Below are 14,558 nucleotides of genomic sequence, written 5' to 3'. Positions count from 1 at the left end.
TGTGGTGTGTGGTGTGCGGTGTGGTGTAACAGGTGTGTGTGTGTAGTGGTGGTGGTAGTGGTGTGAGGGTGGTGTGGTGTAGTGGTGTAGCGGTGTGGTGTACAGGTGGTGGTGTGGGTGTAGTGGTGGTGGTGGGTGGTAGTGGTGTGAGGTAGTGGTGTGGGTGTAGGTGGTGAAGTGTGGTAACAGGTGGTGGTGTGGGTGTAGTGGTGGTGGTGGTAGTGGTGTGGTGTAGTGGTGTAGCGGTGTGGTGTAACAGGTGGTGGTGTGGTGGTAGTGGTGTGGTGGTGGTGTGGTGTGGTAGATAATGTACTGGTTAGTGTAGTAAATGGTGATGACATGTAGTAGAAAGTAGTGGTGATGGATGGTGGTGATGGTGGTAGTTGTAGTGGTGGATGGTGGTGATGGTAGTAGTGGGTGGTGGGATGGTGGTGATGGTAGCACTGGTGATGGATGCAGGTGATGGTGGTGGGTAGGCTAGTGATGGATGGTGGTGATGGTAGTGGTGATGGATGGTGGTGGATGGTGGTAGTTGTAGTGGTGGATGGTGGTGATGGTAGCAGTGGTGGTGGATGGTGGTGATGGTAGTAGTGGTGGTGATGTAACATAAAGCAAGTCATAAATTAACAAGGATAATAGACAAAAATAGAAGCTTAATGGTCGCGTTAATATCAACCTGAAAAATGACTTCTGAATAATGAAGACAGCAACAGCCCATGACAGGTGACCCACACATGCTTACGTCACTCGCCCATGACAGATAACCTCACCCCCCCTCCTCCTCCTCCTCCCTCACCCCTCCCTCCTCCCCCCTCCCCCCTCCTCCCTCACCCCTCCCCCCCTTAGCCTGACTTTGTGGACACGTGATAAGAAACAGCCTTTACATAAACAATGGTTCATGTAATGAGTGTTTGCGTCATGTGAAGATAAAATAAATACCACACACACACACACACACACACACACACACACACACACACACACACACACACACACACACACACACAGGAGTTATCGCAACCACTCTCCACTTTCTCTCTCCTCTCTCCTCCTCCTGTTCCTCTTCCTCCTCTTTCGAATATCTACCAGGACCGCCATTAAACAAACTAAAAACAATAGGTTAAGTTGTCCCAATATTCCACTTTAATAAAATATATTTACCTACTATGATGGTCGGGTGGGTAGGTAGGTAGTAGGTAGGGTAAGGGTGTTCGATAGGGTGTGTATTGAACTGCCTTAGGTATCACCCTAGCACTCCCGCCCTCACCCTAGCCAATCTCTTCCTATAAGAATAAGTCCCCACGTCAACAAGACCTCCCACGTCAACAAGACCTCCCACGTCAACAGGACCTCCCACGTCAACAAGACCTCCCACGTCAACAAGACCTCCCACGTCAACAGGACCCACGTCAAGAAGACCTCCCACGTCAACAGGACTCCTACCCACGTCAACAAGACCTCCCACGTCAACAGGACCCACGTCAAGAAGACCTCCCACGTCAACAGAACCTCCACGTCAACAGGACCCACGTCAAGAAGACTCCCCACGTCAAGAGGACCTACGTCAACAGGACCCACGTCAACAAGACCTCCCACGTCATACTCCCGCTAAAAAATAAGTGAAGCGGAATCCATGAAGCCTGGATGTTTGTCTTCCATCACGCACGAGGACGATGCAAATTCCCGCGCGCGACCAGACTGACCCGCACAGATACCCGCTTCGGGAAAATGAGACCTTATGGCTGAAGAACTTACGGGTGAATTTGCAGATTTAAAGGCTTCTTGTCTATTTCTTTTGAGGAGGGAAGGAGGGAAGGAAGGAGGAGGAGGGAGGAGGAGGAAGGAGGAGGGAAGGGATGGATAGTGTTGTTGGCCTAAGACTACAGGTGTGGTACAGTGTGTTCTCCAGTCTGGATACAAAATTATCCTGCGAGTTTTTACGATGACAATTGACCCAAAAATCGTTCTGGCAGTTATAAGATGGCCACGGTCACCCTAACACTGGCAAACATCAGTATCAGGTGGCCACGGTCACCCTAACACTGGCAAACATCAGTATCAGGTAGTACGGTCACCCTAACACTGCAAACATCAGATCGTGGCCACGGTCACCCTAACACTGGCAAACATCAGTATCAGGCCACGGTCACCCTAACACTGGCACATCAGAATCAGGTGGCCACGATCACCCCAACACTGGCAAACATCAGTATCAGGTGCCACGGTCACCTAACACTGGCAAACATCAGTATCAGGTGGCCACGGTCACCTCTAACACTGGCAAACATCAGTATCAGGCGGCCATTGTCACCCTAACACTGGCAAACATCAGTATCGTGGCCGGTCACCTAACACTGGCAAACATCAGTATCAGTGGCGGTCACCTAACCGGCAACAATGGGGCCATTGTCACCAACACTGGCAAACATCAGTATCAGGTCGTCCAGCAACATCGTATCAGTGTTCAGGCGCATTGTCACCCTAACACTGGCAAACATCAGTATCAGGCCACGGTACCCTAACACTGGCAAACATCAGTATCAGGCCACGGTCACCCTAACACTGGCAAACATCAGTATCAGGTGGCCACGGTCACCCTAACACTGGCAAACATCAGTATCAGGTGGCCACGGTCACCCTAACACTGGCAAACATCAGTATCAGTGCACGGTCACCCTAACACTGGCAAACATCAGTATCAGGCGGCCATGGTCCGCCCTTCACCCCTTCTTCCTGGCAGGTCATTTAATCCTCAGAATGGCCACCACATCACGTACTTCTCTCGTTACTGAGTGAGCTGGACCATCCTTCTGTCGCTCATGTATTGATCACACACACACACACACACACACACACACACACACACACACACACACACTACCGTAAAGAGTGTTCGGATGACTATTAATCTATATAATATTTACAATAACTATAATAACACTAAGATAATCGTTCTAATTATCTTTCTTAATAATCATCAAAATTATTGTATTAGAAAACATCAAAATATTTATCGTATTATCAAACTCCTTTAAACTTTTCGTCTATAAAATTAATTCAAAATATAAATGGTAAATATATTAGTGATTCTTTTAATTAATTTTTATGGTAAGAAATAAAAGGAAAAAAAAATCAGTCCCGGAAAGAAAGTGAAACGTGGGTGTTGGTTCCCGTAGAGTTTACAAGGAGAAAGTCCACCTAGTAATAATTATACTTTCTAATAAGGCTATGATCCTGTCCTTTTATGTCAGGTAAACAAAGGTCAATTATATCAGTTTATTTGTTGTCTAATTGGTGGCCATACTAGTGGTTTATTTGTCGTTACACACATACAGTACACACAGGTAGACATTCTCATATCCACAAGCTAACAAACGCACACATCCATACGTTCACAAGCAAGTACATCAGATTCCTTCCCCTTTCCAGACCCATCCACCGCCCCTCCTCCTTAACATCCACCATCCAACTCCTCCACAATCACCATCCACCTCCACACCCACACCCACCCACACCCACCCACCCACCCCACTCTAAGAGATATAATCTGTAGAGTGTAAACGCAGTCTCTTGTTATAATGTCACATGATGAAGGAATTAATTAACTGTGAATGATCTCTACCTTCACGACACACACACACACACACACACACACACACACACACACACACACACACACACACACACACACACACACACACACACACACACACACACACCCCCTGGCTTCCACCGTCTAGTATGTGTGTTAATTAGTCGACTGGATAGACAATGGTTCTCACTGTTATGGTGGGTTCTGTGGTTCTTGGGGGGTTCAAACGGGGAGGAGAGGTGGAGGGTGAGGGAGGGAAAAGGAGAGGGGGAGGAGAGGAGAGGGAACATTTGGTAGAGGTAACATAATACTTGCTTAGGGAGGTGGGTTCACAGTCTTCTCAGTTCAAAGGTTCTCTCGGGTTCACGCTTAAGAGGTTCATAAGTGGTTCAATCTTCCCACAGAGGTCCACAGGAGGTTTAGGTTAACAAAGGATTTAAAAGACATGTCTCTTGCGTTAAGTTCCTGAGCTTCATTTGTACGCAGGCAGGAAGGAAGGAAGGAAGGAAGGAAGGAAGGAAGGAAGGAAGGAAGGAAGGAGAAAGACTTATGAAGACAAGTATGGAAAGAGACAGACAGGGAGGGAAGAAGGGTAGATGATGATGGAGAAGAGAAGAGAAGGAGAAGAGAAGAGAGTGGGGAGAGAGGGACGAAGGGGTAATAGGGAGAACAGATAATTGGAGGGAGAGAAGAGTAAAAGTGAAGGATAGAAGATAAGAGGAGGGGGGATAAATAGAAGGAGGAAGGTAAGAGGAGGGGGGGAGGGAAGAAGAGGGAGGGAGGGTAAGAGGGAGGGAGGGTAAGAAGAGGGAGGAGGGTAAGAGGGAGGGGAGGGTAAGAAGAGGGAGGGGAGGGTAAGAAGAGGGGGAGGGTAAGAGGAGGGGGAGGGTAAGAGGAGGGGAGGGAGGGAAGAGGAGGGGAGAATGGTCTCTTGAGAATAAACAATGAACAATACATACACAGTGCGCTCTCTCTCTCTCTCTCTCTCTCTCTCTCTCTCTCTCTCATCATTTCGTCATCTCTCTCTTCTTCCTCCCTCCTCCCCTTTCCTACTTTGCTCCTGTTTCTCCAATCTTCCTCACATCCTTACTTCCTCGTCCTTCTCCTCCTCGTCGTCCTCCTCCTCCTCCTGCTTCCTTCCTTCCTCCTCTCTCCTTCCTTGCTCCTGCTTCTCTTTCACGCCCTCTCTCTCCCCTCAGGCAGAACTTGCATTGATTTAAAAGCACACAAGACTTTTATGCCTGGTCCCTGGGTAGGAGTTTCTGGGTCGACCCTCACCTAACTTTCCCCCCGCGTTGACTGTCTGTCTCTCTGTCTGTCTCTCTGTCTGTCTGTCTCTCTGTCTATTTCTCTTTAGGGCTGTCATATGCCTGTCTGTTTCCCTCGAAGGCTGTCTCTGTCGGAATGACGAGAGTGAGCGTCTGTGTGTATGTCGGATTACCTACCTGTCAACACCTTCATCATGCTCAAAGTCTACACACACACACACACACACACACACACACACACACACACACACACTTAGCGTACAATATTCAATCGTATATCCATAATATTCTTAGCTCCACATTCCACAAACATACAGACCTCGGGCAATATTATAATGGTATCCTTCGTAAGGACTTAAGCACACTCAAACCAATAATGAGTTATAGATCCATAAAATAAGAGTGTGTTGTAGGAACTCTTTGCTCGGGTCTATAATCCGATGAGTCAATGATGAAGGGTGGGTGGGTGTCTGTGTGTGTGTGTGTGTGTGTGTGTGTGTGTGTGTGTCCGAAGGGGAGGGGGGGGTAAGCCCTAGGAGGTACCGACACTCACTCTACGTGTTGCACAGAGAGTGACGAAGCTTTACCAACAGAGGAGTATGTGTATAGGCAAGCAAACACTGATTAACCTAACCTAACCTAACCTAACCTACCATAACCCCCTCTGCAGTCACAGTTGCTGGCGCGCAACAAAACTCCTCACACTAAGGGCTGGAACGTGACGGACAGAACTGAAAATCGTCCGGTAGCAAGTCGATATCCTGTCGTTGTGAATGATAAATTGAGGTGTTTTCTCCTTAGGAATATAACAGCGGCCATCATCACCAGCGAGGAGAGATTCCGTCAAAATATCCAAGTTATCTATGAAGAATGAATGACTTTCTACGGAATAACATTTGAAGAAGAGATAAAACTTTTTCTTGAAGCTACAAACTTTCTCTTTCACTTTCTTTTACAAGTTTTTTGTTTTCTTAATTTCCTGTACTGAAGTACTTTCTTCTTAACTACGAGCAGGGAAGGGGGGGGGGGGCTGTTACTCAAGTGGATTATAAAATGTACCTTGTCAGAGAGAAGACTAATTAGTACAGGTATTAGTACAGGTAAAATAAGACTTATAAGAAAATCCTTCCTCTATACTTCTTCACAAAACACAAACTACTTTATCAGCGTTATGTCTTGTTTACGCATGAAGTATACGTGAGTTACCTGAGAGATTACACCACAATCCTCTGATAATCCACTGTTGTTGCGTCCGTGTACAGGTAAAGGTTGTAAATTTCCCACGAGTAAACTGTGCTGACTGGAGTTGTAACGAGTGACGCATGTTGCTGCTCTCTGATCCTGTGTGAGTGTGTGTGTGTGTGTGTGTGTGTGTGTGTGTGTGTGTGTATTGCTCCATAAACTTGATCACTAAAAATCGTCACTAGAAATATTATGAAGGTAAACTATATTAAAGTGACTAATGTAAATATTCTGACATACATGAAGGAAGGAAGGAAGGAAGGAAGGAAGGAAGTGTTTGTACTAACCAACAGAGTATAAAAAGTCTATTTACTATACGCAAAGTGATCAAAGTGTATTTACTTTTTTTATACAATTTTTCAACCACTCAAAGTAAACAAAACTTTCAATAGATTCAAAAATGTATTTATAATTTGGGGTATTTTTCCGTACCTTCAAACAGTACCAACTTTGTCCACTTCCAAAATTAATTCTCCCTTTAATTAATTCTGTTTTTAGTCGAAACTTTCCACTCAGATGGCAATTAATTACTCTCTGTCAAGCGCCCACCAATTATAAGGACACAGGATTAATTAGCCATGGTGTGTAGTTCAGTAGTTATTAATTAACCATTCGTGATTTCTTCAGTAACCATTAATTAGCCATATTCTCTATCCATCTCTGTCTCACGACACAATGACGTCAGAGGAGAAACAACCAACCACAGACACAGAAGTAGCCAACACCCGACGTAATGATGTCACAAATGTCACAACCAACAATACTGAAATGTTATTGGTAAACAACGAACTGATTATGACGTCAGGATACCCACGCTACAACATGTTGACCATTAAAACTAACAATTGAATATGACGTCATACGTCATGGCCAATAATAAAGGACTCTCATTCCTCAACATCTACTGGACGGTGACGTCAGCAGCCTTGGCTAAAAATACAGCATGGTGATTGGTAAACAGTGATGACATCAGCAAATCCATACAAGAATATAGGTACGTTATCAACTAAACTTTTAGTATCACCCATAAGGAACTAATACACGACTATAACCAACTTAAAAACGTACACTTTATATTAAGTTGTAAAGTGTACTGTACTTATGATGCAAAACTGACGACTGTAGAAGCATGCAAGTGGGTAACCTGACAGTCCTTGAGGGACAGGCAAGGTAGATACACCACACTGTATGCTAAGCCTTCAGTTCACAGTGAGACAACATGGTGGGCACTGCACTCGACAGCTTCACTTCCTCAACTGTAAAGTCTGGCACACCTATTAACACCTGAGTGAACTGAGAGTGCCACGAGCTGTATCCATCCAACCACGGCACCCGTAACGTAGGTAGTAGGTATTAGGGAGCTACCAAACAGGGAGGTACTACCGCCTGGGAAGATATTGGAAGCATAATGTGTTGTCTATGGTAGATCTTGCTGCCACATGGCATCACGAAAATTGTGACCAACTCCCAGGTTGCTGATCTGACTTTCTGCCTCATTTACACACAATTGCAGGGTCTCAATTGTTTCTCTTACTATTGACAACACAACATACATATATTGTTCCTCACTTTTGACTTTTTTTTTCATTTTGTATTTCTTTATTATTATTATTATTATTATTATTATTATTATTATTATTATTATTATTATTATTATTATTATTATTATTATTATCATTATCATTATCATTATCATCATCATTATTATTATTATTATTATTATTATTATTATTATTATTATTATTATTATTATTATTATTACATTTTCGCCCCCCAGGCACCGATGTGGGTCAGTAACCTGTGCCTGGGTGGGCTAATTCCCGTAAAAAAAAAAATAAAAAAAAAGCACACGCAGAACACACACACACACAAAAAAAATATCCAGTTATATTATAATCACCAAGAATTATTATCATCCAAATAACTGTTGTGGGGTTGTAGGTCGAGGGGTACAAGGTAGGACCCCCGGCTATGAATAATAAGTGTATGGTAATAAGGGTCAAGAGGCACTCAAACTTTAATAGAGGTTCAGTAATGGCGTGACACCAGACTCCAGGACCAACAACATAACTCTATATTTTATCTCCATCACAACACTCAGGTTATAGTGATGGTTATGGCGCCTCTGGTCGTGTTTATATTGATTGTATAGTTATGAAATTTATATATTGGAGTAAGATGGATTTGTATTTACGTGAAATGAATTTATATTAACTGAGGATAAATTTACAGTTATTAGACCATAATTTAAATTAACTTATAGATAAAGTTAAAATATTAAAAAATAAATAAAATCAACAACAACAACAACAACCACAGCAAAATCATCCACAGCAACCACCACCACAACCACCACAACACCAACAAAACGAAACTCTAACCCATCCCCTATAACAAAATCACCATCAATCACCTGTTCAATAATCTACCTCGAGTTCCATTATAGAGGATTATATAACACTAAGAAACCTAGGAAAAAATGAAAGGAGTTTAACACCATCCTGAGAATCGAGGATCTTGTGTGATGACGTGTCGCGTAATACTTGATTTGGCTCAGTCACTCCTTAGATGATTGAGTAGAAATCATCGACGTGTGGAAAAAGGGTGAAGTTTGTCCCCTGAGTACGATACCTACCATCAGAGTACAAGAATATGTGTTTGTGGTGCTTTTTGATGTTTTAAAACTTTTTGAGTACTTGAGTAGACTTATTCACCTTTAAATAAATAACTTTACCACACACATCAACAAGGAAATCAAAGACTTTCCGAAGTACTCAAGGCGGCGACGATAAATGAGTTATTTTGTAATTTTAATCTTTATAGATCACTTGAAGATTAGCCCCCCTTGAAGATTCACCTCATAACCAGCCTGAAGTTTACCCACCCCGAATACTGACGGTGGAGACAATTTGGTAGTAGTTAGTTAGTTAGTGTTATATTGCTTTAACTATTTCAGGGCAAGAATGTGAATCCCTTAATACACAGACACCAAACCTGACTGACAGACGGACAGACAGACACCGCATGACCTGACAGACGAACTTAGATTCATAATAGTTCCTCCACTTTCTGATGAGGCATAATAAGACTCAACTATAAGCCTTAAGATAACTCCCTCAGCTGGAACTTTTTGACCTGATCTTCTAAATGGCTATCAGGCAAGTTGGTCCCTCCCCTTAATTAAGCTTCACACACTACAGTTAATTAAGTTTTTTAGAGGCAGATAATTAGAACTTAACAGCTGATTAGCCCGAGCGACCTGACCCTTCCTCCTCCTGCCTGTGTGCTGGAGGTGTGTCTCAGGGGATGTGCTGTAACGAGGGGATGTGCAGCAGTGAGAAGACAACGGGTTAAGTATTCGCTACGCTATTAGCGTCAGTGAATTGAATTTGACCCATCGATCTCTGCAGGGAGTTTATTTAGTCCACCTTTTCAACATTTTCGTATTGTGTGGCCAGGTGTTACTGTGGGCAGGCGGTACTGTGGGCAGCCGGTACTGTGTGGCGAGGCGGTACTGTGTGGCGAGGCGGTACTGTGACCAGACGGTACTGTGGCCAGGCGGTACTGTGGCCAGGCGGTACTGTGGGCAGGCGGTACTGTGGGCAGGCAGTACTGTGTGGCCAGGCGGTACTGTGACCAGGCGATACTTTGGGCAGGCGGTACTGTGGCCAGGCGGTACTGTGGCCAGGCGGTACAGTGGCCAGGCGGTACTGTGGCCAGGCGGTACTGTGGCCACCTCTGAACATAAGCTGTGTGGATAGGTAGAGGCTGTTGTCATCATCATTTCTTCCTGGTATAGTTATAGAGCTCCAGTGACTGAACACCTTCTGAGGATATAAGAATCACGGTAAATAATATACCAAAACACCACCATACCACTATACCACGGCGAGGGCAAATACCATACCACCATACCACGCTAGGGCAAATACCATACCACCATACCACACTAAAGAAACTCCCCCCAATCCTTCTCTTCAAAATGATACAAATTACACATAAAACGAAAATACTATCATCCCCTCAACGCTACTCAACTCAAACCTAACCTAACCTAACCTAACCTAACCTAACCTAACCTAACCTAACCTAACCTAACCCATCAAAGAGACAAAAAACAACACAAATCACTTTAATAAAATAATTGATCCACTTTTACTCCATTAATAAATCAATATCAATCAAAATACTGACCTCATTATCTCTCTGGGAAAATATACACAGCAATGAAGGCATAAATTATCTTCACAAATATATACAGTACAGTGGGGTTTTTTTTTCCGGTACACGACAGCGGTGTTGTAACTGCCCTCAGGTGTTCATTAACTAATTAAGCGTCATTAATATATATCTCGTAATATTTGTGTGCTAAAGGTGTCTGTAGACCAAATTAACGTGCAAATCTGTTTAATGTTCAGAAACCACTTAATATGGGACCCACTTAACAGAGGACCCACTTAACACAGGACCCACTTAACAGAGGACTCACTTAACAGAGCGTCCACTTAACACAGGACCCACTTAACACAGGACCCACTTAACACAGGACCCATAACAGAGGACTCACTTAACAGAGCGTCCACTTAACACAGGACCCACTTAACAGAGGACCCCTCTAACAGAGGACCCACTTAACACAGGACCCACTAAACACAGGACCCACTTAACAGAGGGACCCACACTTAACACAGGACCCACTTAACACAGGACCCACTTAACACAGGACCCACTTAACACAGGACCCACTTAACACAGGACCCACTTGACACAGGACCCACTTAACACAGGACCCACTTAACACAGGACCCACTTAACACAGGACCCACTTAACACAGGACCCACTTAACACAGGACCCACTTAACACAGGACCTACTCCACTTAGGACTTCACTTACCTCTAGTAAGCACGTCGCCTCTCCCTCACCAAGGAGTTTCCCTCACACATGCTGCTCACTTGAAACTACCCTCCACATCCTCACCTGAAGACGAGGAAAAAAACAGAGGTCATACAGCCATCTACATCCCAAGCTTAGGAAATAATGCTTAAATTTTAGATACATTCTCAGCTAAGGAAATAATGCTTAAATTTTAGTGATGTCAGCACACACCCTGAAGACGACACCCCCAACATACTCTAACACACCCCGACGTACATTAACACACCCTGAGACCTTAAACACACCTTGAAGCCACACACATCAAAAGACTTCAGCTATTGTTCTCTGGTTCTTGAACACACACACACACACACACACACACACACACACACACACACACACACACACACACACACACCTCCGTCAAAGGCAAAATAGTACTCAGGTTGTCTTTGTTTCTTGGAGGCTCAGGACATGGTATATAAGGAGACCTAGGAGACACCGTTAACCCTATACCTGGAATTCCTTGGAGACCAGAAGAAAACAGATTTGGAGAATTATCCTCTATTTTTTTTTGTAAGGCTCTTGGAGATTAAATGACCGGAGACCATGAGAATATGTCATTGGTCTTCTCTTTTGATTCCCTGGAGACTGAAGAGAGGTCATATGAGATGGTCTCCTGAGGAAAGAGACGCTCCCTGAGAAAAATTTTGCTACGGACACGAACAAGGACAACACGGTCCCAGGGGTGTGAGAGGACGCATTGTTTTGATGATGCCGACCAGAGTACAATAGGGGTAAGAATTTTTCAAAGGTGGATTTCCCAGTGTGTGTTGACGAGCTGAATCTGCAAGGTGTTTTGTGGATGTGTGTGTGTGTGTGTGTGTGTGTGTGTGTGTGTGTGTGTGTGTGTGTGTGTGTTGTGTGTGTGTGTGTGTGTACATCCTCTATCAAGAACTACATAACATAACCTGATTCTCGTCCCCACAGCTCAAGGAAACACTTAACATCAGTCATATGTTTACGGAGGGAAATAAAATTTTTATGTGTAACAAATGTATAATGTTTACACTTTAAAGTTATCCAACAATTTATTGAAACAAATGTTGTCTTTTATGTTTACTGGTGATATTTACTGAGATAATAACGATGATATTTATGTAAAATAAAATTTAATTCGTTATTATTTACTTGATTTAAATAGTTTTATAAGGAAAATACTAAACTTTTGAGCTGAGAAAAAACTACTGACAAACTAAATACTTTCCTGTTATATGCTTAAATGAAATACAAAAACCTATTTTATCTTCAGAAAATATAATAATACAAAAAAAAAAATAAATAAAATCCCAAACTATTTCTATTTGACCTTTGCTGTCATAGTGTACAATATAGACACATCCGTCCCGGGGAAATACACACAAATCACCTACACATTTCTCCACCACAAAAATACACAATAAGAATCTAGCCAAAGAAAAGTTGATTCTTCAAAGGCCAGATGTTGAAGGATATATTTACGAATACTATTTTGTTTACTCTCTCTCTCTCTCTCTCTCTCTCTCTCTTTCTCTCTCACACACACACACACACACTAGCCATTTATTCGTATTCATTCAGTCTTTCTCGCCACTATCACATAACATAAACTACGCTATTCACCTTCCACAACCAAGCCACACAAATATCACAATGGTATACTACTTCCTTCACACACACACACACACACACACACACACACACACAAGCAGCATTATCCACCACCAGCGCCGAGTCCTTCCACAATACTCGACGTCATGGTATCCACTCATTCACGCACATCGCTGATTCTTGGATGTCCATTTATTTTAGTGGAAATTTTACCCCCCGTCCATCCATCTATCCATCTGGGTTTTATTCTCACCTCTCTGCCATCCATCTTTATCCATCTTTCTTATCACCATATTCGTAGCCTTTCATATGGTTTACACTTCACATATTCATCACTTCACCTTGGTTGCTTAGGTAAGGTGAGGTGAGGTGAGGTGAGGTGAAGTGAGGTAAGGTAAGGTAAGGTAAGGTAAGGTAAGGTAAGGTAAGGTTAGATTAGATTAGATTAGATTAGATTAGATTAGATTAGGTTAGGTTAGGAGAAGGAGAAGAAGATGAAGGACACACACACACACACACACACACACACACACGTAAGCTCGACCCATCTACAGTAAAGTTGATCACGAGCGGATATTGTGACGTCATCAGAGAGCTACCCACTTAGCCACCGCAGTAGACAAAACAGGATGTGAGGGATTTATTGTTGAAGTGTACGAGTCTCCCAGCCAATGAAAATAAAGATAAAGAACATACGCTACCCTGAAAGCCAATGACGATCGAGTTTTTTTTTTGGGGGGAGGGTGAATGTCAGTTTATTACAGTCGAATTAAGTGTTATACTGTCAGTCTGGGATGACAGTTCATAACCAAATCTACAAAACACGTCACCCAACCAACTTTACAAAACACGTCACTCCAACCAACTCTACAGAACACGTCACCTCAACTAACTCTACAGAACATGTCACCCCACCAACTCTACAGAACACGTCACCTCAACTAACTCTACAGAACGTCACCTCAACCAACTCTACAGAACCTTACGTCACCTCAACTAACTCTACCAGAACGTCACCTCAACCAACTCTAGAGACACGTCACCTCAACCAGCTCTACAGAACACGTCACCTCAACTAACTCTACAGAACACGTCACCTCAACCAACTCTACAGAACACGTCACCTCAACTAACTCTACAGAACACGTCACCTCAACTAACTCCTACAGAACAAAGGCCACCCCACCAACTCTACAGAACGTCACCTCAACCAACTCTGGAACACGTCACCTCAACTAACTCTACAGAACACGTCACCTCAACCAACTCTACCAAGGAACACGTCCTCAACTAACTCTACAGAACTTGGTACCCCACCAACTCTACAGAACACGTCACCTCAACCAACTCTACAGAACACACGTCACCTCCAACCAACTCTACAGAACCACACGTCACCTCAGCTAACTCTACAGAACAAGGTCACTTACCAACTCTACAAGAACACATCCACTCCAACTAACTCTACAGAACAAGGCCACCCACCAACTCTACAGAACACGTCACCTCAACTAACTCTACAGAACACGTCACCTCAACTAACTCTACAGAACACGTCACCTCAACTAACTCTACAGAACACGTCACCTCAACTAACTCTACAGAACACGTCACCCCACCAGCTCTACAGAACACGTCACCTCAACTAACTCTACAGAACACGTCACCCCACCAACTCTACAGAACAAGGTCACCCCACCAACTCTACAGAACACGTCACCTACTTAATACGTTGGGCGTGACCTTTGCATATAAATCCAGGTGGTAGTAGTTATCTGTATGTAAATGACCCCACACAAACACACACCTGGGTCTAATAGGACTTCTGGGAGCCCTTAACACGAATGACCTGACCCTCAACCTGACCCCTGACCCCCACCCCTTACACCCCCTCCCCCTGACCTCCCCCAAATGAGCTGAACTATCGTA

General features: G+C 43.7%; 1 protein-coding gene across 1 annotated transcript; it reads left to right on the top strand.

Annotated features, from left to right (window-relative positions):
* Nucleotides 1-6,777: 6,777 nt before the first annotated feature.
* On the top strand, nucleotides 6,778-14,278 carry LOC121873127 (integumentary mucin A.1-like). The gene is made up of 2 exons (XM_042376441.1): nucleotides 6,778-6,879; nucleotides 13,799-14,278. Exons 1-2 carry the CDS (start codon nucleotides 6,778-6,780, stop codon nucleotides 14,276-14,278), a joined length of 582 nt encoding a protein of 193 aa, XP_042232375.1.
* Nucleotides 14,279-14,558: the final 280 nt, after the last annotated feature.

This window comes from Homarus americanus, unplaced genomic scaffold (genome assembly GCF_018991925.1).
Source record: "Homarus americanus isolate GMGI-L3 unplaced genomic scaffold, GMGI_Hamer_2.0 scaffold32929, whole genome shotgun sequence".
Lineage (NCBI taxonomy): Eukaryota > Metazoa > Arthropoda > Malacostraca > Decapoda > Nephropidae > Homarus > Homarus americanus.
This window is presented reverse-complemented; position numbering and strand designations above follow the sequence as displayed.